We start from the raw sequence: 19,926 nt of genomic DNA, 5'->3' as shown, positions 1-19,926 counted from the left end.
CCTTACGGGCTCAGCTGTACGGTGCGCGCAGGCGCCCTGTGCACGCACGCGTCTGCCATCAATTAGTCCTCGGATTGGATTTCTGGTTTAGCAATATAACGGGAGCGGCGCACATTGCTACTCTTGTGACCTTGACCGGCTGCGACACGCTGCCGCACTGGTCTTTCGCCCGACCATAAACATCTTCAGTGTGCAGGCCTAGGCTTTCTTGTCCCACTCTCCCCCTAGTTGCTTTGCATTGTACCCAAAGCCTTCCCCACCATGTCTCAAGCGGTGCCAGCACTAAACTCGTACCCCAATCGTCACAGCTTTTACGGCTGGCCGAACGGTACCGCGGCGCCTCCTGCTGCACCGATTCTCCCTCGTATGCCGTCGCAGCAAGCTGCTTTCCCGGCGTCGACCAATGGTCCTGCTCTGGCCAACAAGCCCCGGGTCCGGCACTCGACTGTTGTGCCTCTGCCCACGTCACAAATTTACCAGGAAAAGCCTGCGCAGGTTACCCGAAAGAGCGTCTCGCGCGCGCCTCGCGTCGTTAACAATGCTGTGTTGGAAGAGGCCGAATACCAACCCGAGATTCTGGAGTACATGCACACTATGGAAAAGCAGACGATGGCCAACGTGGAGCTCATGAGTGTTCAGCCGGAGCTGCACTGGTTCATGCGCCCCTACCTGGTGGATTTCTTGATTGAAATTCACCAGTCTTTCCGTCTTCGGCCCGAGACGTTATACCTCACGATGAACATGGTCGACCGCTACGTCTCGAAGCGCATTGTCTACAAGCGCCACTACCAGTTGGTTGGATGTGCAGCTCTGCTTATTGCTGCCAAGTTTGAAGACGCCAAAGACCGTGTGCCTACGGTCCAGGAGCTGAGCCAAATGTGCTGCAACGCCTATGATACCAGTGCCTTTACCCAAATGGAGGGTCACGTCCTGTCGACGCTCGACTGGACTCTTGGCCATCCTACGGTCGAATCGTGGTTGCGCTACGAATATTCGTGCGCCCCGCCGGCGAACTCCAGCACCCACAGCGTTGCTCGTTTCCTTGCGGAAGTTACGCTCTTCCACCAGAGCTTTATTAACACCCTGCCCTCCTCGTTGGCAGCGGGTGCGATGATGCTTGCTCGGCACATTTGTCGTGACCCCCGCCCCTCGTCGCCAGCTGCTGGTCGTGCTGCGACGGCTGCGGCGAACCAAATCTACGCTTTTGTGGCCGAACACGTTGACGATCTGTCTATGATTCTTGCCAAGAAATACTCCTACGCCTACTATGCCGAGGCCTCTACCGTTGTCCTCGACTGGTTCCGTAAGCGTACCGCTATGGTGAAGGCCGGAGAAGGTAATGCTGGCCAATACCGCCAAGAGACGTATTCGAGCGATGAAGAGGGCGACTCTATGCATTCGAGCTCGCCCAACCCATCGGTATTCTCTACCCCGTCGCGGTCACTGACCCGCGACGATGACGACGACGAGAGCTTGCCGGTTACTCCTATGTCGTTGAACTCGATTCATGATACGTCGATGAATAACGTGCACAACCACCGCGTGAGCACGATCGTGTCCAATGCGAAGCGGCAGTCGCACGGCGCTGTGGACTCCAAGCATGCATCGGCTGCGCCGTGGATGAACTTGAACCACTTGAAGCCTGTCGCCAAGCATTCGCAGCCCCAGCGGTCGCGCATGGACATGGACATTGATACGACGGGGAAACCCTAAGTTGACCCTCGACCTTCGCTCTTTCCCTGCATTAAAATGTAATGACCATACTCTCATTAGTTATGGAATACCACTGGACCCATTACTCTGCGTAGCATCCTACACCCGTGCCCTCATCGCATGACCCGTACGGCCAGCGTCGGCCGGGCCACGACCGATCATGCCCTTGGGTAGCATTGCGTCCTCCTTTCTCACAGAAAAGGACGTGGACTAGTCTATTTGTGCACACAAAGTATAGGCGATCATATAAGTATATTGCAAGGTGCCATCTAACCTGTCAACTGCTGAGAAGAAGCATGCGGACTAGAAAGCATAAAGACATGGCCGACACATCCATCTTGCAAGACGAGGTCCAATCCACGCTAGCAGGGATATAGGGAACCCATTTTTAAGCCGACACGGACGTGAGCAGGTCACTGTCACCAGCGTCGATCACGGTGAGAACGCTGAAAGGTTAGTATCCTGTCGACGCCAGCCCGCCTTTTCCCTTCCTGCTAGGAAGGGAAAAGGGTGTAATGAATACGTACCCAACACGGAAGAGCTTACCAGCCGCAGTGCCGAGGGCAATGTTCGAGCCCTGGTAGTGGTGCACAGCGGTCTTGGAGAGCATGGCGTAGTACTCGATCTCCGACTTGCGCAGGGGAGGAGTGTTAGCCGAGATGAGGACGAGCTTCGCCTTGCCCGAACGCATGTTCTTAAGGGTGCTCTTCAGGCCAAGGGAAACCTTGCCCGACTTCATCACAAGCTGGAGCTTGGAGTTGATGTTGTCCTGGGTGGACTTCTTGCTCTTGGTGGTCGGGGGGGCCATGGTCTGTAAATGAGTGTCAGTATTCCGTCACAACAAGGCAGCACGACAGTGTACAATCCGCAAAGATCACAATGCAGTGTGCACACCGTCTAGCGTTACGTACATCGAAAGTCGTAGCGAGACGATTCGTAGAGACGAGCGTTTGCCCTTTCTCGGTGAAGGCGCGCTTCGCGGGCATCGGCCGAACTACATAAATTTTATTCACGTGACTCGTACAGTTTTACCGCGCCACGCTGCGCTCGTCTGACCCAGTCGCCGGCCAAGAGTTCTGCTCCTCACCATCAAGTGTCCTATAACCAAAGGTACGTGGGACAGAGAGTGACGCTACGTTGTGCTTTCGAGACAATGTAGCAAGGCTCTGTTGCGTGTTTTGTGGACCAGTTGCTAACACTCGCAGATGACCAAGGGTACGACCTCGTTTGGTAAGCGCCAGTATGTATCCGCACGACAGCACATACCCTGATTTCGCGACGCAGCATCGCCACTGCGTCGTAAAATGGAGGAATGATGCTGTTATACAAAGACACAGTTACTAACCTATCCTAGCACCAAGACGCACACCGTTTGCCGTCGCTGCAACAACCGTTCGTTCCACCGTCAGAAGAAGAGTGCGTATTCTCTCGTCCCTTGACGAGCTTGTACTAACACACACTAGCTTGCGCTTCGTGCGGTTACCCCAGCGCCAAGACCCGCAACTACCAGTGGGGCCAGAAGGCCATCCGCCGGAAGACCACCGGCTCGGGCCGCATGCGCTACCTGAAGACTGTGCCGCGCCGCGCGAAGAACGGCTTCCGCACCGGCACTGCCTCTAAGTCGGTGGCGGCGTAAGCCATTACCGGCTTTCTCCTCTTGGCCATTTATTGGCCTCGCCTATACGATGACCCATATCGGCGTCTGGTTGCCTAAAACGTGTTGAGTATATGGCGGCATGGCGTGTGATTGCTTGAGAGTGCACCACGACGTGCACGTCTCAGCACATGCCTGCTTTCTGCCAGATCGACTTGCGGTTATACCCGTATGTTTTACGGGCTTTCCTTGCCTTGGTCTTCTGTAGTCGCGGGTTTTCCCAGCATGACAAAAAGTAAAACATGTATGCTTTTACATCGAGTATTGCTTGTGTGTATTCAGATTAGGGGAGCGGGGGGGGGGCACGAACGAGTCGTCATGAAGCGGTGCATGTACATGCTTCTTACATGCCCCTGGCCTCAGTCTGGCCTTTGCCTTTTGGTTCGTTCGCCCCAGCTGGTCACTCCTTGGCCAGTTGGCTATGCGACCCAACGGTCGACGCGCTACGGCCCATTACAGTTCCGTTAACCAAGCCCATGTTTCAAGAGTCTATGGGCGCAGGTACATGCCTGGCATGACGCAAGGAGAATATAGTGAGCAAGGATACATTCCTGTATACAGCGTGTCATGCGACCCTCTACACAGGGTTACTTTTTAAGCCTCAACCTGGACGATCGAGGTCTTGGCAGTGCAGTAGATACCGTCAAGGCTAAAGTGTTAGCAAAGTCACCCAAGGAGAATACGTACAACTTGCGGATATCCTTGTTACGCACAAGGGTCACACCGTGGAGGAGAGCGGCGCTCTGCGACACGAGGTCGATGTCGTTCTGATGGTCAGCATCATTCCTTGGGTCGGAATACGTACACCCTCAACCAGGACCTGGTCCTTCTGGGCCTTGTCCTCCATGATCGTCACACCCTCGAGCATGTTCACGCGGCGAACGCGCTTCTCGCCCAGGAAGTTCCGGATCTCAGCGCTCTTCTTGTCATCGGCGATGATGATGTTGATGGGGAAATGGGCGTAGACGGCGCGCATCTTGTACTGGAAGCCGACGGTGACACCCTTGATCATGTTGGCGACCGAAGCCTTGGCGGTACGCATGCAAGCAAGGTGCTTGCGGCCACCGTGCCAGACAATGAACTTGAGCTTGTCGCCCTGGGGGCCCTTGACGAGGCGGATGTCCATAGCCATGTGGCGGAGGTTCTGCAAAGTGTTAGTCCTGATCTCTAGAGCAGGAAAGGCAACGTACCTTGGTGAGCTCACCGCGGGGACCCTTGACCGTCACGATGCGAGCATCGATCTGGACAGTGATGTCCTTCGGGATGTCAAGATCCAGGTCCTTGTAGATCGTCAGCATCACGGATAGTCTACTGGTTAGCAAGTAACGAGATCGTTACACACCTTGCGCAAGCGCCGAGATGGGTAGAGAAGAGCGGCGGCGCGCCCTCTTGCGAGACGTGCTGCGTCCATGCTGTATTTCTCACGTGATGAATTCATAGTTCTGAACTCACGTGTAGGCCACGTGGAAATTTCCACGTGGCTTCTTTGTGGAGACGCGCACCGCAACCCGCACGCTTCGTCGACGGACGACGGGACGACAGCGTTCCGTGCGCGAGGCTAGCAGCTGGTGCTCTACGTGTAGTTATTTTGAAAAGATCTGTACACCAGAGTGAGTTTCGTGTGTATATTGTACCATGTATCCGAATTCGTACGCCTACCCCCCCGCGAACGGTGCGGAGCAGTATGGCTATTCATACAATTCGTATGGTGCTCCAGGATACCCCACTCCCACCCCCTCTTTTCCGGGATCTACTCCAGCCGTAGGCACGTATGGAGCTAGTGTGCCTGCTCCTGAAGGCCCGGCTGCCCTGTCGAACCCCACCTCGTTTGAGCGCATGTACCGCGGTCAGCTTGCCCAGCTCACGTTTAACTCGAAGCCGATTATTACCAACTTGACACTCATTGCACAGGAGCATATGCATCGCATGTCTACCCTGGTGGCCAAGCTGATTGATGCGCACATTATCACGGTACGTATTTTTCAATAGCGCTCGTGCTGACCGCAGGCGCCACCGGCCTACCGCCTGCCGTCCATGTATCTCTTGGACTCGATTTCCAAAAACATTGGGTCGCCATACACGGAGCTGTGGGCACCCCGCGTAGCGACTCTGTTTCTAGAGTCGTACCGTGTCGTGGACCAGCCCACCAAGCGCCGCCTGGAGGAGCTGCTCGCGACTTGGCGCGTTGCTGGGCCGGACAAGCGGCCTCTGTTTGGCGACGCGGCGCAGCAAGGCATCGAGCGTGCTCTGTTTGGCAGCGCGGGCGGCCAGCCGAAGCAGGCACAGCCGACCCAGTCGCAAGTCCTTGCGAACATCGAGCGGCTCCTCGCTCTCAAGGCCCAGGAACGGTCGCGTAACCCTGGCGACGAGAGCGTGGGCGAGCGCATGCAGACCTTGCGTGAGCTGAGGGAAAAGGTCCAAGATAGCGAACCCATTCCCGAGCTCCTTGCCGAAGTGCAAAAGGAGCTCGATGCGATTGCAAACAAGCGCCAGACTACGCCGGCGGTTGCGACGCCTCCGCCGGCTGCGGCGCCGACCCCTAGCGCGGCGCCCACAGCATCGGCCTCGGAGCTGATTGCAAACCTGATGCGCGCCGGCCTGCTGCCATCCGCGCAGGCCGTGCCAGCGGCGGCAGCAGCGGTGGTGCCTGTGCCTACTAAGGCGAGCCAGGACAAGGCGTACACGGACTACATCCTATCGCTTGACCTGCGTCTCACAACGCTCGACCTGTCGCGGCAGCCGCCGGAGCTCGAGCTGGTCGTCCAGGAGAACCTGCCTCTGCCGTGCCGCCAATGCGCCAACCGATACCCCGATGGCGTCGCAGGCAAGAATGGACTCGACTACCACCTCGACTGGCATTTTTCCCAAAACCGCCGCGCGCGTGCGAGCATGGCGCGTGGCCAGAGCCGGTCGTGGCTCGACCCCGTCGCCCGCTGGGTGCGCTCTGGCTTTGACGACGTCACGGAGCACAACACCAACGAGGAAAGCGGCGCGGTAATCAGCCCCGCTCAGGAGCAGGCGCTCAAAGAAAAGTTTGCCAACACCTATGTCGTCGTGCCCGACGACCCCGAAATTGCGGCACGCCCTTGCCGCATCTGCAAGGAAAAGTTCCAGAGCGAGTGGAGCGAGGACGTGGAAGAGTGGATCTGGAAGAACGCCGTCGAGATCGACGGCGCATACCTGCACGCCTCGTGCTACTACTCGGCCAAGTCCATGTCGGAGAGCGTCAAGGGCGAGGCCGAGGCGCCGGCCAAGCCTGTGGTAGCGCCGCTGGAAGCGCCGCGCGTCGAGGCCGAGGCGCCTCAAGCGACCCCCATCAAGGAAGAGGACGGGCTCAAGGAAGAGGACGCGGCGACGCTCAAACGCAAGGCGTCGCCCGCCGAAGAGCTTCCGCAGAAAAAGGTTGCGAGCGACGAGGCGCCGGCTGCGTCGCCCACCGAGGCCGCCTAACTGTATAGGACGTGGCGGATGGATGTATTATAGATAGGTGCTATGGGGCACGGTCCAGCGCCGGCTGCAGGCGGCGCGTAAGCATCGCCTGTACCTCGTGCGGCGGCGCGAGCGCGGACAAGGATTCGCTCGACGCGCCGTCCTGCGTGTGGATGTCGTCGACAAGCGCCTTGTACGCATGGTAGGTCTCTACGGTGCGTTTCTGGGTTAGTTTCGTGCACGTACCACCACCGTATCCATGATATTCGCCACAGTCGCATCGTCGCTGATGTAGACCAACACCTTCTCTCGTAGCTCGTCCAGATTCACGTCCAAGCTCTGCTGAAAGGTGGTCCATGCCGCCAAGGCCTTGCTCGCGTCGGGCGCCGCCCGCTGCGCCTGCGCGAGGAAAATCTGCAAGGGCAGCGCGAGGTTCGCCGAGGCCAGCTCGCTCGTCATCGCCGAGGCGTCCACAATCGAAGTGTGTAGCTGCTGCCGTGTCGTGTCAAGCGCGGTCTGGGTATGCTGGTTGAGGTGCGAGCGCTCGTCGTGGGAAAGCGGCGGCACTTTTGGCTCACTCGAGAGGAAGCGGGTCGCGCTCCAGAGTGAGTTGATCGTGTCCAGCACGACACTCGCATCGGCGACACGCACGCCAAAGATCTGCATGCCCGGCGCATCGAGCTGCATATCACTGGGGTCGTTTGCTGCATGGCTCACTGCGGAACGCGACGCAATCTCGACCGAGTAAAAGAGCTCTTGGAGGACAAAGAGGTGCCGCAGCTGGAAGAGGTGGCCGTCCACCGCGCCGACTGCGCCTTCTGGTGCGCCATACTTGCCGTCGCGGAGAAGGTTTGCGGCGTGCGCCACGGCGCTCTGGGCTCCGTCAATGCACTTCATTCCCACATCGATTAGCGATGAAATGGGAACGTGGGTATGCAGCATCGCAAGCAGCTCGAGCGAGGTGCGCACCGGCACGTACCACGATGCATACACCGCCGCCGACGGCTGGGAAAAGAGCGCCAACGCTTTTCTGTCGCCGACCAGCGACTCGAGCAGACCCGCCCCGACGGCAGACGCGCGCTTAGTGTGCTTGAGGACCTTTTCGCGCGTCGCCTTGGCAAGCGCCGCCTGCTCTTCGGCGATCGCCTGCCGCTGCTCAAGGAGCACCTGGGGATAGAGCAGGTCCTCGTGTTTTGGTGCAAACGAGACAATGTCCGATTTTACTACCGCATTCGCGCTCTTTACGAGGCGCGTACACAGGTCATGGAGCACCGGCTGCATCCATGCGAGCGCGCGTTGGTGCTGCTGTTCGGCATCCAGCAAATCGGATCCGCTCGTTGCAAGGGGCAGCGCCGTGGCCTTGGGCGGTGGCATCGTCTGGAATACGGCACAGAGCGCCGCGAGCTCGTGCGGCGTGGACGGAAGGCTGCTGCTGGCAAATGCAAGGAGCTGCTCGCCAAGCGCGTGCAAGAGGCGCGTCGGCGCCGAGGGCGATTCGTGGCGTCCTTTGAGCGAAGCAGCGCAGAAAAAGGTGGTATACAGCGCAACTTCCTGGCACGCAAGCCCATGCACAAACCCTGCCGCCTGTTCGAGAGAGAAAGCAAGGTCCTGCGGCGACTGTATGCGCCGTCCGTGGTCGTTGAGGTACATACGCAGCGATTCCTTGGCGAGCAACATACGCCAGCGACAAAACGTCGCGCGGCACTCTTCCAGGATTTCGTGGTATTCTTCGCCGGACGCCGGCACCACCGCAATCAGCGCGGCACTCGGCGCGGCGCTGGGCGTCTCAAGCTGCTCGAGCTCTGCAAACAGCGGCCGGAAACTCGCCTGGAGCGACACGAAACCGCCGTACAAGGCCTCGGTCATCGGGCCCGAGTAGAGGTCGAGCGTCGCCGTGTCCGAGGTAAAGTCGCGCGTGTGGTTCACCTCTTGCAGCTGGGCGAGCGCCGTGTCGGTGGTTTGTGCGCCCCGCTTGGCAAACTGCAGGCGTACCATGGTCATGACACGCACAAGGCAGTGGCTAATGCGCATCTGATACAGCTGCGCATCCGAGTAATGCGAGTTCGAGTTCATAAACTGCAGCGCGAGCTCCAGGCGCTTGAGCATATCGAGAAACGCGCGCGTCTCGACGATATCGTTCGTCGGCGACGAAACGAGCGCCGTCGCTTGTGGCAGCACGGAGAAGTAAGAGAGGCGCAGCGAAATCTGCTCAGCGAGCTTGTCGAGCTTGCTTTGCTCGGCCATCATGCCTTCGGCCTGACCCATGAGCTCTTGGGCGCTCTCCTCGACAAACGCGAGGCCCGCGCGCATCTCGGCCATGTTGACCTGGCACGCGTCGATCGAGGCGAGCAGCGCATCGAGATCAGCAATCGTCTGCTTCAGCGCCTCGATCTGCGCGTCGTGCTGCGTCGCACTCGCCGCGTCCACCTCGTCGGCGACGCGCGCGAGAAAGGCCGCGAGGCTGCTCCCTTCCCCTGCCGCTTTTGGTACGTCTTTTTCCTCGCTTTCTTCGCTCTCTGTGGATGTCCACGCAGAAATGCGGCTTACCGATAGCCGCTGCTTGTCCTGCAGCGGCGCAAGCGTCGCGTACCACTCCTCCAAGGAGAAGGGCGCCTCGGACGTCCCCACGCTCATCGTGTGGAGGAGCACGTGCCGCGAACGACGATGTCTGCTAAAGAATCTTGGCGCACCAAGCCGATCGCGCAGGACGTCAAGTACAACGATGAGGCGCACCTGAAGAGCGTGCTCGGCCAGCTCGATGCACTTCCTGGCCTTGTGTCGCCCCAAGAAGTGGACCGCCTGCGCGAGCAGCTCGGCCAGGTGGCCGAAGGCAAGGCCTTCCTGCTGCAGTGCGGCGACTGTGCCGAGCTCTTTTCGTACTGCAACCCATCGCAGATCGAGGCGAAGCTGAAGCTGACGCTGCTCATGTCGCTGATTATTATTCACGGTGTGCGCCTGCCGGTGGTGCGCATCGGCCGCATTGCCGGGCAGTATGCTAAGCCCCGCAGCAAGCCGACCGAGATGGTCGACACGCCGGACGGCAAGCGCGAGGTGCTCTCGTTCCGCGGCGACAATGTAAACGGCCTCGGTATCGATGAGCGCGATCCGAATCCCGACCGTTTGCTGTCGGCCTACTTTTACTCGGCCTCGACGCTGAACCACATCCGCAGCTGGCTGTCGAGCGGCGGTGCGGACCTGCACGCGCCGCATGCTTGGAGCTTCCACCATGTGCAGTCCGAGTATCTGCAGCGTGAGTTTGCGCGGATCGCGGATAGTATTGCAGACTCGCTCGACTTTATGAAGACGGTCGGCGCCGATCCCGGCACCACACCGGGCGGCAATGTGCTCAACACGGTCGACTACTTTAGCAGCCACGAAGGCTTGATGCTCGAGTACGAAAATGTGCTTACGCGCGAGACGCCTTCTGGCCTGTACGACCTGTCGGCGCACACCATCTGGCTCGGCGACCGCACGCGACAGCTGGACGGCGCTCACGTCGAGTTCTTCCGCTCGATCCGCAACCCGGTCGGCATCAAGGTGGGTCCGAGTATGCAGCCGGACGAGCTGCTGCGCATGCTCGACATTGTGAACCCGGACTGCGAAAAGGGCCGCGTAACGCTCATCTCGCGTTACGGTGCGAAGAAGATCAACCAGCTGCTGCCGCAGCACATTCGCGCCGTGCAGGGCTCGTGCCACAACGGAACGGTGGTGTGGTGCTGCGACCCGATGCATGGCAATACGGTCTCCTCGCCGCTAAACCCCAATGTAAAGACGCGCATGTTTAGCGACATCGTGACCGAGCTCGCGAGCTCGCTGCGGATCCACGCCGAGGAAAACAGCCGCCTGGGGGGTGTGCACCTCGAGCTGACCGGCGACGAAGGCGTGACGGAGTGCATCGGTGGAAGCATGGAGCTCTCGGACGAGGACCTGTCGCGGAGGTACCTGACGCACTGCGACCCCCGCCTGAACTACGAGCAGTCGCTGGACATTGCGTTTATTATTAGCGAGGTGCTCCGCGCGCAGCGCCAAGGAAAAACGGCCGCAGAGAGCGATGCAATGGTGCAAGCACTAGCGAACTCGATCCGCGAGCCCAGTGAGTAGAATAGGTACATGGATTCTACCGCAGACGTAATACAAACAAAATACGGAACGAACGCTACACTAGGCCTGGAGAGCAAAGCCCATACGGTTCTGGGCCATGTCAAACACGATGGTCGTCATCTGGAAAAAGGTGTCGCCCAGGATCCACGCATCCAGAGGCATATCGGGCAGCGCAGCAACCGGGAAGACGCAGCGGCCATCGTCTGTCTTGCCATAGCGGGTCTGGTTGTGGCCGAGCTTCACATCGAGGCCCGCGATCGAAATCACAACGTTGGGCGTCTGCTCGCACGAAAAGACGTACATCACCGAGTCGGTCTCCTGGACGGCTTCGATACCTGGGATCGTACGGATCACATCCTCGACCTGCGCTTTGGGACCACTGATGATCGTCGAACCAGAGTCGACAATTGCCTTGATCGGCTTGCCGTTGATCGAGGCATCCGCAACCCAGAACCCGAGAGAAGGATCGACGTCGATATACTTCAGAGGGCCTTTGCCTTTCGAGTGGTCAACGCTACCGAGGTGCAGGATCGAGTCGGGGCTAGAGCCGTGCTTCAAAGTGAACTGAAACACACCCTGGCTCACTGCCTTTTGCTTCATCAGCGACACGAAAAAAGGGAGGTAGGACTTGGGGAAGGCCTGGATCGAGGGGAACGACAGTCCACTCACACCTTGGTTCACATCCTCGTCCTTGATAAACTCGGACAAAGAGCGGCCGATGGCGACACCTCGGGCTTGCAGGCCAGCAATCTCGAACGAGTCGGTGTAGATAGGGCCTTGAGCTGCAGTACCGTCGCCGTACGCGGCATCGAACGACTTGCCTGTTTTCTTGGAATCCTGAGACTTTTTGGGATCATAGGCACTGGGGTTTACAAGCGTATCGGCAGAACCCGTGTCGAAATCAATCGAAAAGGACTGACCGCCAAAGGTCATTTTGCCGGCGTAAAGTAGGTCGTTCTGGACATTGGTGAGGTGGACGTCTCCGTCGCCTCCGTTGCCGCTGACCGTGCCATTACCGTTGTCACTGCCGTTGCCGTTGCCGTTGCCGTTGCCGTTGCCGTTGCCGTTGCCGTTGCCGTTGCCGTTGCCGTTGCCGTTGCCGTTGCCGTTGCCGTTGCCGTTGCCGTTGCCGTTGCCGTTGCCGTTGCCGTTGCCATTGCCGTTGCCATTGCCATTGCCGTTGTCATTTCCGTTGCTGTTGTCACTGCCGTTGCCGCTGCCATTGCCGTTTCCATTACCACCAAGTTTGCAACGACCATTTCCAATCCCACTTCCTTGGACGCGCTTACTGCCCTTCTTGGGATGCACGGCGGTCTTGAGCGGGTGAATTTGACCAGTGTTCCGCTCATAGTTACGCAGACCCTTCGAGAACTTGTTGTCAATAGACTTCAAATGCTTGTCCATGGCAGCAAAGTTCAGAACATGGTTGGCTGAGAGAAACTTGGCATGGCGCTCAAGAATAATCGGCGCAATACTCCCAGGGTCGGGGAGAGGACCAGCAATGACCGAGCTGATGCCGAGGACACACAAGACGAGGGAAAAAGTAAGCTTCATAAGGGAGGGGTGGGGTTCTTCCTCCTACCTGCACGGTATTTAACAAATTTGACTCTTCGAGATACTTCCGTAGGGATGGAATATGTAGTGCTACATACCTTACCCTTATGAATCAAAATTTTAGGGACACTCCCTTCCCATGGGATAGTCATGCGCTCTGCACTGCACTGCCACGGCATGCAAATATCACAGCCATGACTGGCATACAAGTAATGCGGGCGTACCGACGATGATCAACAAGAGTACGACACGAGGATGTATCCACTCGGATTATAGGCCTTGCTTCTCACCTAATTGTCCACCGTGTCACCAATACATGATTGGGTCAGGGCCATGCAGGCGCAATTTTTTTATGCAAAATGGTCTGTGCGCAGACACATCATTTAATGGATGATGATCGGCTTTAAGAAATAATACGTCGGCATACTGACGCGCTGAGAAGCTTTCACGCTGTGGAATCACAACCAAAATTGCTGTATTGACTCCAAAAATCAATCAAACTGAAAGGAATGCTTACTCTATGTCTGGGGCCAACTCAGATCCACGGATAGAATCAGCGCCTCCAATTGGAATCGTACTAAAATCACCTTGCAAGAACGACAACACTAAAGTCGACTGGTCGTGAGAATGAACCTTGGGTGCAAGCATGTATTTCTGAGTCTTGCTGTATTTTGCTGCTACAAGAGCAAAAGACCGCAATTTGCCCACGCGCCTATACAATGTACCTCAATGAAAAATTGCACCATTAGCAATGAAAGCAATGAAGACCCTAATAAAATATTTATTTTTACATGAATGCATACATTGCAGGGGACGTGTAGAAATGAACGAGGACAGCACTCAACGAGTAGGGGCCATCCTCCATGCATGCGAGCATTGGAATTTGTCATGGTATAAAAAGACCATTTAAGCCTGGAGGGCAAAGCCCATGCGGCTCTTGTCCATGTCGAAGACAATCGACGTCATCTGGAAGAAGGTGTCACCCAGGATCCAGGCGTTCATGGGCATGCCGCTCTGGCCAACGATCGGGAGCACGCAGCGACCGAGATTGTCCTTACCGTAGCGGGTCTGGGCCTTGCCGAGCTTGACGTCGAGACCAGCAATCGAGATGGTGATGCTCGGGGTCTGGGCGCAGTTGTACACGTACATGGTCGAGCCCTGCTGGTAGATGGGGGTCAGGCCGGGGATGGTGCTGACGACCGACCTAACCTGGCTGGTCGGGCCGCTGATGATGGTCGAGCCCGAGTCAACAATGGCGGTGATCGCCTTGCCGTTGATCGTGGCCTTGGAGATCCAGAAGCCGAGCGACGGCTGCACGTTGGTGTACTTGAAGCTGCCCTTGGCCTTCGAGGCGTCAACGCCACCAAGGAAAAGGCTTGAGCCCGCACCGTGCTTGAGGGTGAACTGGAAGACACCCTGGCTCACAGCCTTCTGGTCACGGAGCGACTGGAAGAAGGGGGGGTACTGCTTAGGGAAGGTCTGGATCGAGGGGAACGAGAGACCGGCGATACCCTGGTTGGAGTCCTCACCCGTGATGAAGGTGTTGGACGAACGACCAATCGCAACGTTGTTAGCCTTGAGGCCTGCAATCGAGAATGAGTCGGTGTAGATGGTACCACGAGCGCTGGTGCCGTCACCGTACGCAGCGCTAAAGCTCGCGTGGGTGTTCTTCGAGGTCTTGGACTTCGAGGGGTTGTAGGCACCGGGGTTGGCAAGGGTGTCAGCCGAACCAGTATCGAAGTCAATCGCAAAGGTCTGGCCACCAAAGGTGAGCTTACCAGCGTACAGCTGGTCGTTCTGGATGTCGGTGAGGCCGAGGTCGCCCGTAGCACGCTTCTGGGCACCGCCCTCAACCTTCAGGGGGTGGACGCTACCAGTGTTGCGCTCGTAGTTGTCCAGAGCAGCGGCGAACTTGGTGTCCTGGGCCTTGAAGTGCTGGCCAAGGGCGAAGAAGTCCAGGATATCATCCGCATTGATAAAGAGGTTGCGGCGCTCCAGAGCAACCGGCGCAGTGCCAGCCGCAGAGTCAATAGGGCCGGCAAGGACACCGGCAGCAAGGAGGAGACCAGTGACAAACTGAACAGAAAGCTTCATAGCGATAGATATCGAGGCCCATTGTGGGCCTGAGCCGCTCTATTTATCCTTCTGGCCGTGCGGAGAGATAATTTGACACCGCGTCAACTACTGCGCACTTGCCCCTTATGGACCCTCCACTGAATTGCGGAAATGCGCTTTTTCGTGCGGACGCGCGTGACACTGCATGATAAGGGGTATACGAGCGAGGTTTGCTTACGAGAAATGGGAAAATTGTGAAGTAATGCCGGGTCAGGCTGCGGAGCTGCTGACAAGCCGCATGGCAGTCCAATCGGCTAACGATGGACTGCATGTAATTCCAAGCGAAGGAAACCCCAGCGGAAGGAAGCCCCGCAGGAACTTTGGCCCTGAGCTCGTAATCACGTCAAGAGCAGCCGGGCGTAAAACGTGCGCCGCGTCTGCATTGTTTGCCAGGAACCGCGAACAGACACATTGGATAGACAACTTTAAGATTGCTTACTACGCAATTCAACAGACAATGGACACGAAACAACGAAACCGTAGAAGAAAGCACTAAGCCGAAGCCTGGAGCGCAAAACCCATACGGTTCTGCTCCATGTCGAACACAATCGAGGTCATCTGGAAGAAGGTGTCACCCAGGATCCACGCGTTCATCGGCATGTTACCCATGCTGGCAATCGGAAGCACGCAGCGGCCCTGACCATCCTGACCGTAACGCGTCTGGTCGTGGCCAAGCTTCACATCGAGACCAGCGATGTGAATCTTGACGTCGGGCGTCTGTGTGCACTCAAACGTGTAGAGCGTCATGCCTTGTTGGTGTATGGGCGTCAGACCGTGGATCGTGCTCAACACTTCGTTCACCTGGTTACGAGGACCACTGATGATCGTCGAGCCAGAGTCAACGATCGCCTTAATCGACTTGCCGTTGATCGACGCATCAGCGACCCAAAAGCCAAGCGAAGGATCCACCTTGGTGTACTTGAATCCGCCCTTGCCCTTGGACGTGTCCGCGCTGCCCAGATGCAACGTCGAACCCGAGCCCCGCTTGATCGTGAACTGGAACACGGACTGCTGCACCGCGTTCTGTTTCTTCAGCGAAACCATAAAGGGAGGATAGTCCTTGGGGAAGGTCTGGATCGAAGGGAACGACATTCCGCTGATGCCTTGGTTGCCGTCCTGGTCACGGAGGAAGTCACTCGTGGCAACGCCAATCGCAACGTCCTTGGCTTTCAGACCACCAATCTCAAACTCGTCCGTGAAGATGTTGCCCGAGGCAGTTGTTCCATCTCCGTACTGGGCACGGAAGGACTTGTGGGTTTCCTTAGACGAGTGCGACTTCTTGGGATCGTAAGCACCATGGTTCACCAGCGTGTCAGCCGAACCGGTGTCAAAGTCGATCAGGAACGACTGGCCACCAAAAGAAATCTTGCCGGCCCAGAGCTGCTCCTTACGAATGTCGGTCAGAGGGACATTGCCGCCATGACCGCTGTTGGTGCTGTTGCCACTTGTCGTGCCGTTGCCGCTACCAGAACCACTCGGATCATCGGAGCCAGAGCCAGAGCCAGAGCCGGAACCATCTCCCGAGTCAGAACCGTCGCCGTCGCCGCCGCCGTCGCCATCACCGGAGCCACTGCCAGAGCCGCTACCGGAGCCGCCGCCGGATCCACTGCCAGGGCCGTTGCCAGAGCCGCCAGGACCATCAGAACCAGGGCTAGAACCACTGCCGGAGCCAGAGCCAGAGCCAGAGCCGCTACCAGAGCCGCTGCCGGAGCCGCTACCAGAGCCACTGCCGGATCCGTCTCCGCCATTCGAATCGTTTCCATCGCCGCCGTCATCGCCGCCGTCAGGACCCCAACCGATGCCGTTTCCGCCTCCACTGTCAGAGCCAGATCCATTGCCGTCGTTACCACCGCCGCTGCCACGGCCTCCTCCGTTACCGCCCCAGCCGCCGCCATCGCTCCCGTTGTCGTCGTCATCATCGCCGTCATCACCACCGTCCCACTTTCCACGCTTCTTAGGGTGCACGGCAACCTTGAAAGGGTGGATGTGGCCCGTGTTACGCTCGTAGTTGTCCATGGCGGACGAGAACTTGCGGTCAAGAGCCTTAAAGTGACGGTTCATAGCGGCAAAGTTCAAGACGTTGTTGTCCAGGATCAGCATGTTGCGACGCTCCAAAGGGATCGGAGTCGAGCGCACCGAGTGCACAAGACGCGAGGCGTACGCAATGTTCGAGGCGATGAGGAGACCAAGTACGAATTGGAAGGTGAGCTTCATGAGGGGGGAGGGTGAGGGCTTCAGTGTTCGAATCCCACCGCTTATAAACCTTGTGGATTTGCACTAGTGAGCGTAAGGCAGTGAGGTACAAGACCCCCATACTTGCGAGGCTGTGGTTTATCGGACCCTTTCCCTGTATGGTGTCGTCAGCTTCAGGGACCGTTCATAAGGATCGGAGCGAATCAACCGCCTAGGCGATTTGCAGGCGTATGCCGATCACCCTAGTTAGCCTATCACACGGGAGAGGACAGAGGATCGCCAGCATATCGTTCGAGCACCTGTACGACTTGCACAATTCTGCTCTGCGCACAAGCCTTTTCAGAGTACCCCATATGTACTCGTTGCAGGAAGCATCAAAAATAATTGTTCGATTGGCTCTCTCGTGATGAGGGCGTAATTTTTGACCTTGGGTCCGTGCGCACGATCAACTAGGAGTGACACATCGGCAAAATTTCGGACATGAGAGATGTATGACACCGGTATAAAAAAGGCCAACTATGGCAGGTTTGCAATTCTATGCAAAACAACAAAAAGCGGTGATAAAACAGATACGTCGACAGAGGAAAAAAAGGCACGCTTCGTATGCTTCTTAAGCCTGGTTGGCGAAACCGATGCGGCTGCGGTCAACATCGAAGATCACCGAGGCCGAACGGAAGAGGGTGTCGCCCAGAATCCAGCCGTTCAAAGGCATTCCATCCACAGGAGCAATAGGGAGAACACATTGGCCATCATAGGTACCGTAACGCGTCTGGTCCCTGCTCAGCGTGAAGCTCTTGCCGGCAATGTTGATCGTAACATGAGGAGTCTGGCTGCAGTCGTAGACGTAGAGGGTCTGGCCGCCCTGGTTTACCTCACGGACGCCGTTGATGTTGCTAACCACCGAGCGGACCTGGTCGGAGGGGCCGCTGATGATGGTCGAGCCCGAGTCGACGATCGCCGTGATCCTCTCGCCGTTGACGGTCGCATCGGTGATCCAGAAGCCCTGCGACGAGTCAACGTCGGCGTACGAAATGCTGCCAGAGTACTTGGATGAATCAATGCCACCGAGGTGCAAGGACGAGCCGCCGCCAGCTTTCAGCGTGAACTGGAACACGCCTTGGCTCACTGCGCGCTGCTGGCGAAGGGACTCGAAGAAAGGGGGGTACTGCTTAGGGAAGGACTGGATCGACGGGAAAGCGAGACCACTAATTCCCTGGTTGTCGTTCTCACCACCGATGAACGAGTTCGACGAGCGTCCAATGGCCACGTCCCTGGCGTTGAGGCCACCGATGGAGAACGAGTCGGTGTAGATGGTACCCTGCGCATTGGTACCGTCACCGTACGAAGTATAGAACGACCGGTGGGTGTTCTTCGAGTTCGACGAACGCGAAGGATTGTACGCACCAGGGTTCGCAAGGGTGTCAGCCGAACCCGTATCGAAATCAATGGCAAAGGTCTGGCCACCGAAAGTCACATCACCGGCCCACAGCTGCTCGTGTTCGATGTCTTCCAGGCTCACATCACCCGTGGCACGCTTAGTGTTCGACTGCTTAGCCAGGGGGTGGTTCTTGCCAGTGTTGCGCTTGTAGTTGTTCAAGGCAGTCTTGTACTTGTTCTCTACACCCTGGAAGTGGTGGTGCAGAGCGGAAACGTTCAGCTTACCATCACTGGCCACCAGCTGGGCGCGGCGCTGGAGCTCAATAGGGGTAGTGCCGGTCTTTGTGTCCACAGGACTAGCAAAGACGGCGCCAGAGGCAAGGAGAAGAGCAGTAACAAAGGTAAGAGAGAGCTGCATTGTGCGGTGTGCGGCAAAGAGTTGCGATGCTTGTGGTTTGCCGCCTGCCAAACAGCATGGTTTATATAGTTTTTGGTCGGCGTTGTCACGCTATCGCACGCATCTCAAATCCTGGTAAATTCTGACGGCGTCAACGCCCGCGGGTATCGTTGTGAAACCCCCGGTTTCGTGTGCAGCCTATCGCGTCTGGGGATTCTCCACCTTGAGGTAATTTTAGATGTCTTGACAGGGAGTCCCTAGTGGAGAAAGTTGGATCAAGAGTCATGCCGGATTAAACCCGAAACCTAATCATAGTGAATTTGGGCGTACGCCCATCATTGGGTGAGATAGGCATACTACATCGCGTCTTTGAATGAGAACATTTCGATTTGAAATGTGCTCATCATGAGGGCGTAGTTTAGACGTAAACCTATAACCGAAAACGGTTCGAGGGAGAGGTCATACCCTCCCCAGCGATGAAAAAATGGATCAAAGAGCTCATCATTATGCTTCTCGAGAGCCTATAATACAATATAGACCATACTAGGGCGCTACTTGAGACCCTGACGAACCCTAACAAACCCTAGCGCAGCCTGATTTGACTCACTGCCCAGTGTGATACTCCCCAATTGTAAACGCTCCGAGAGTGCATTGGCCTCCCGACAGGATCTGATCTTCAGTTTGGCCGTTATGACCTACAAATGATGAATTGATAGGAAGATACCTTATTTCTCGTAAGTTTGGATAGACAAAATCTAGGGTTGCATTATTTCATTGGAAGGTACAAGCCTCAGAGAGTTCGCTTATTTCTCTTGTTTTTTTCCCCCAGGGTTGGTCTTCTGTCTTGTTTCTTGACAACGGATACACGCGTGACCAATGACAGGTCTACGACAAACAAACTGAGCACCCATAGTTAATTTTAGTTAATGGTGTGACATTTGCATGAGATCAGTGTAAGGCGGTGAGAGCCAATACAGCCACGTCGAAATGTTTGCTACATTACACATCAATACACATGTTTGCAGGCGAGTTTGCACGGAAGCAGTATTGGCAAAAACTCTCCGAATACTCTAACTTTTTCAAAAATAAAAAATAAAAAATCACCCAGCCCGGATACGCTGAGGAGTCCCACTTTCGTGAAGTAGATCCTGAGAGCCGCTGGCTGTGTTGCATAAGGGTATACAACCCCCTCAAAATAAAAATGCAAGGTTACACTTGTGCTACTACAGCACCGACCACCCTGTTCTTTTGTTTATGATGGGGGTGCATCATGGTGCCTTGCGAATTGCCTTTCTGGAGGGGCCAAACAATTATGCTCCCAAAATACTTCACGCTGACCAATACCCGACACGCCATCTTGACCAATGCTGGGCACACGCGGCCCAAGTATGTT

General features: G+C 56.8%; 11 protein-coding genes across 11 annotated transcripts; 4 read left to right on the top strand and 7 right to left on the bottom strand.

Annotated features, from left to right (window-relative positions):
* Positions 1 to 261: 261 nt before the first annotated feature.
* MJAP1_001334 (uncharacterized protein) lies at positions 262 to 1,713 on the top strand (the record flags this gene model as incomplete). Its single annotated transcript, XM_060265296.1, has 1 exon — positions 262 to 1,713. The coding sequence occupies one exon, from the start codon at positions 262 to 264 to the stop codon at positions 1,711 to 1,713; it is 1,452 nt and encodes a 483-aa protein (XP_060121279.1).
* Positions 1,714 to 2,101: 388 nt separating this feature from the next.
* RPL30 (60S ribosomal protein L30) lies at positions 2,102 to 2,521 on the bottom strand (the record flags this gene model as incomplete). Its single annotated transcript, XM_060265295.1, has 2 exons — positions 2,102 to 2,159; positions 2,241 to 2,521. 2 exons carry the CDS (start codon positions 2,519 to 2,521, stop codon positions 2,102 to 2,104), a joined length of 339 nt encoding a protein of 112 aa, XP_060121278.1.
* A 397-nt stretch (positions 2,522 to 2,918) lies between these two features.
* RPL37A (60S ribosomal protein L37A) lies at positions 2,919 to 3,349 on the top strand (the record flags this gene model as incomplete). The annotated part of the gene is made up of 3 exons (XM_060265294.1): positions 2,919 to 2,953; positions 3,068 to 3,129; positions 3,177 to 3,349. The coding sequence occupies 3 exons, from the start codon at positions 2,919 to 2,921 to the stop codon at positions 3,347 to 3,349; spliced, it is 270 nt and encodes an 89-aa protein (XP_060121277.1).
* Positions 3,350 to 3,961: 612 nt separating this feature from the next.
* Positions 3,962 to 4,665, bottom strand: MJAP1_001331 (uncharacterized protein; the record flags this gene model as incomplete). The annotated part of the gene is made up of 4 exons (XM_060265293.1): positions 3,962 to 4,016; positions 4,055 to 4,134; positions 4,173 to 4,511; positions 4,558 to 4,665. The coding sequence occupies 4 exons, from the start codon at positions 4,663 to 4,665 to the stop codon at positions 3,962 to 3,964; spliced, it is 582 nt and encodes a 193-aa protein (XP_060121276.1).
* Positions 4,666 to 5,002: 337 nt separating this feature from the next.
* On the top strand, positions 5,003 to 6,817 carry MJAP1_001330 (uncharacterized protein; the record flags this gene model as incomplete). Its single annotated transcript, XM_060265292.1, has 3 exons — positions 5,003 to 5,049; positions 5,149 to 5,338; positions 5,375 to 6,817. 3 exons carry the CDS (start codon positions 5,003 to 5,005, stop codon positions 6,815 to 6,817), a joined length of 1,680 nt encoding a protein of 559 aa, XP_060121275.1.
* Positions 6,818 to 6,857: 40 nt separating this feature from the next.
* COG3 (Golgi transport complex subunit 3) lies at positions 6,858 to 9,430 on the bottom strand (the record flags this gene model as incomplete). The annotated part of the gene is made up of 2 exons (XM_060265291.1): positions 6,858 to 7,019; positions 7,043 to 9,430. 2 exons carry the CDS (start codon positions 9,428 to 9,430, stop codon positions 6,858 to 6,860), a joined length of 2,550 nt encoding a protein of 849 aa, XP_060121274.1.
* Positions 9,431 to 9,460: 30 nt separating this feature from the next.
* On the top strand, positions 9,461 to 10,897 carry MJAP1_001328 (3-deoxy-7-phosphoheptulonate synthase; the record flags this gene model as incomplete). The annotated part of the gene is made up of 1 exon (XM_060265290.1): positions 9,461 to 10,897. One exon carries the CDS (start codon positions 9,461 to 9,463, stop codon positions 10,895 to 10,897), a length of 1,437 nt encoding a protein of 478 aa, XP_060121273.1.
* A 60-nt stretch (positions 10,898 to 10,957) lies between these two features.
* On the bottom strand, positions 10,958 to 12,451 carry MJAP1_001327 (cathepsin D; the record flags this gene model as incomplete). Its single annotated transcript, XM_060265289.1, has 1 exon — positions 10,958 to 12,451. The coding sequence occupies one exon, from the start codon at positions 12,449 to 12,451 to the stop codon at positions 10,958 to 10,960; it is 1,494 nt and encodes a 497-aa protein (XP_060121272.1).
* Positions 12,452 to 13,357: 906 nt separating this feature from the next.
* Positions 13,358 to 14,545, bottom strand: MJAP1_001326 (cathepsin D; the record flags this gene model as incomplete). The annotated part of the gene is made up of 1 exon (XM_060265288.1): positions 13,358 to 14,545. One exon carries the CDS (start codon positions 14,543 to 14,545, stop codon positions 13,358 to 13,360), a length of 1,188 nt encoding a protein of 395 aa, XP_060121271.1.
* Positions 14,546 to 15,058: 513 nt separating this feature from the next.
* Positions 15,059 to 16,780, bottom strand: MJAP1_001325 (cathepsin D; the record flags this gene model as incomplete). Its single annotated transcript, XM_060265287.1, has 1 exon — positions 15,059 to 16,780. One exon carries the CDS (start codon positions 16,778 to 16,780, stop codon positions 15,059 to 15,061), a length of 1,722 nt encoding a protein of 573 aa, XP_060121270.1.
* A 589-nt stretch (positions 16,781 to 17,369) lies between these two features.
* On the bottom strand, positions 17,370 to 18,554 carry MJAP1_001324 (cathepsin D; the record flags this gene model as incomplete). The annotated part of the gene is made up of 1 exon (XM_060265286.1): positions 17,370 to 18,554. One exon carries the CDS (start codon positions 18,552 to 18,554, stop codon positions 17,370 to 17,372), a length of 1,185 nt encoding a protein of 394 aa, XP_060121269.1.
* Between the last annotated feature and the right edge of the window lie 1,372 nt (positions 18,555 to 19,926).

The sequence above is a fragment of the Malassezia japonica genome, chromosome 2 (genome assembly GCF_029542785.1).
Source record: "Malassezia japonica chromosome 2, complete sequence".
Classification (NCBI taxonomy): domain Eukaryota; kingdom Fungi; phylum Basidiomycota; class Malasseziomycetes; order Malasseziales; family Malasseziaceae; genus Malassezia; species Malassezia japonica.
The sequence above is the reverse complement of the archived record's forward strand: the minus strand, read 5'-3'. Positions and strand labels throughout refer to the sequence as shown.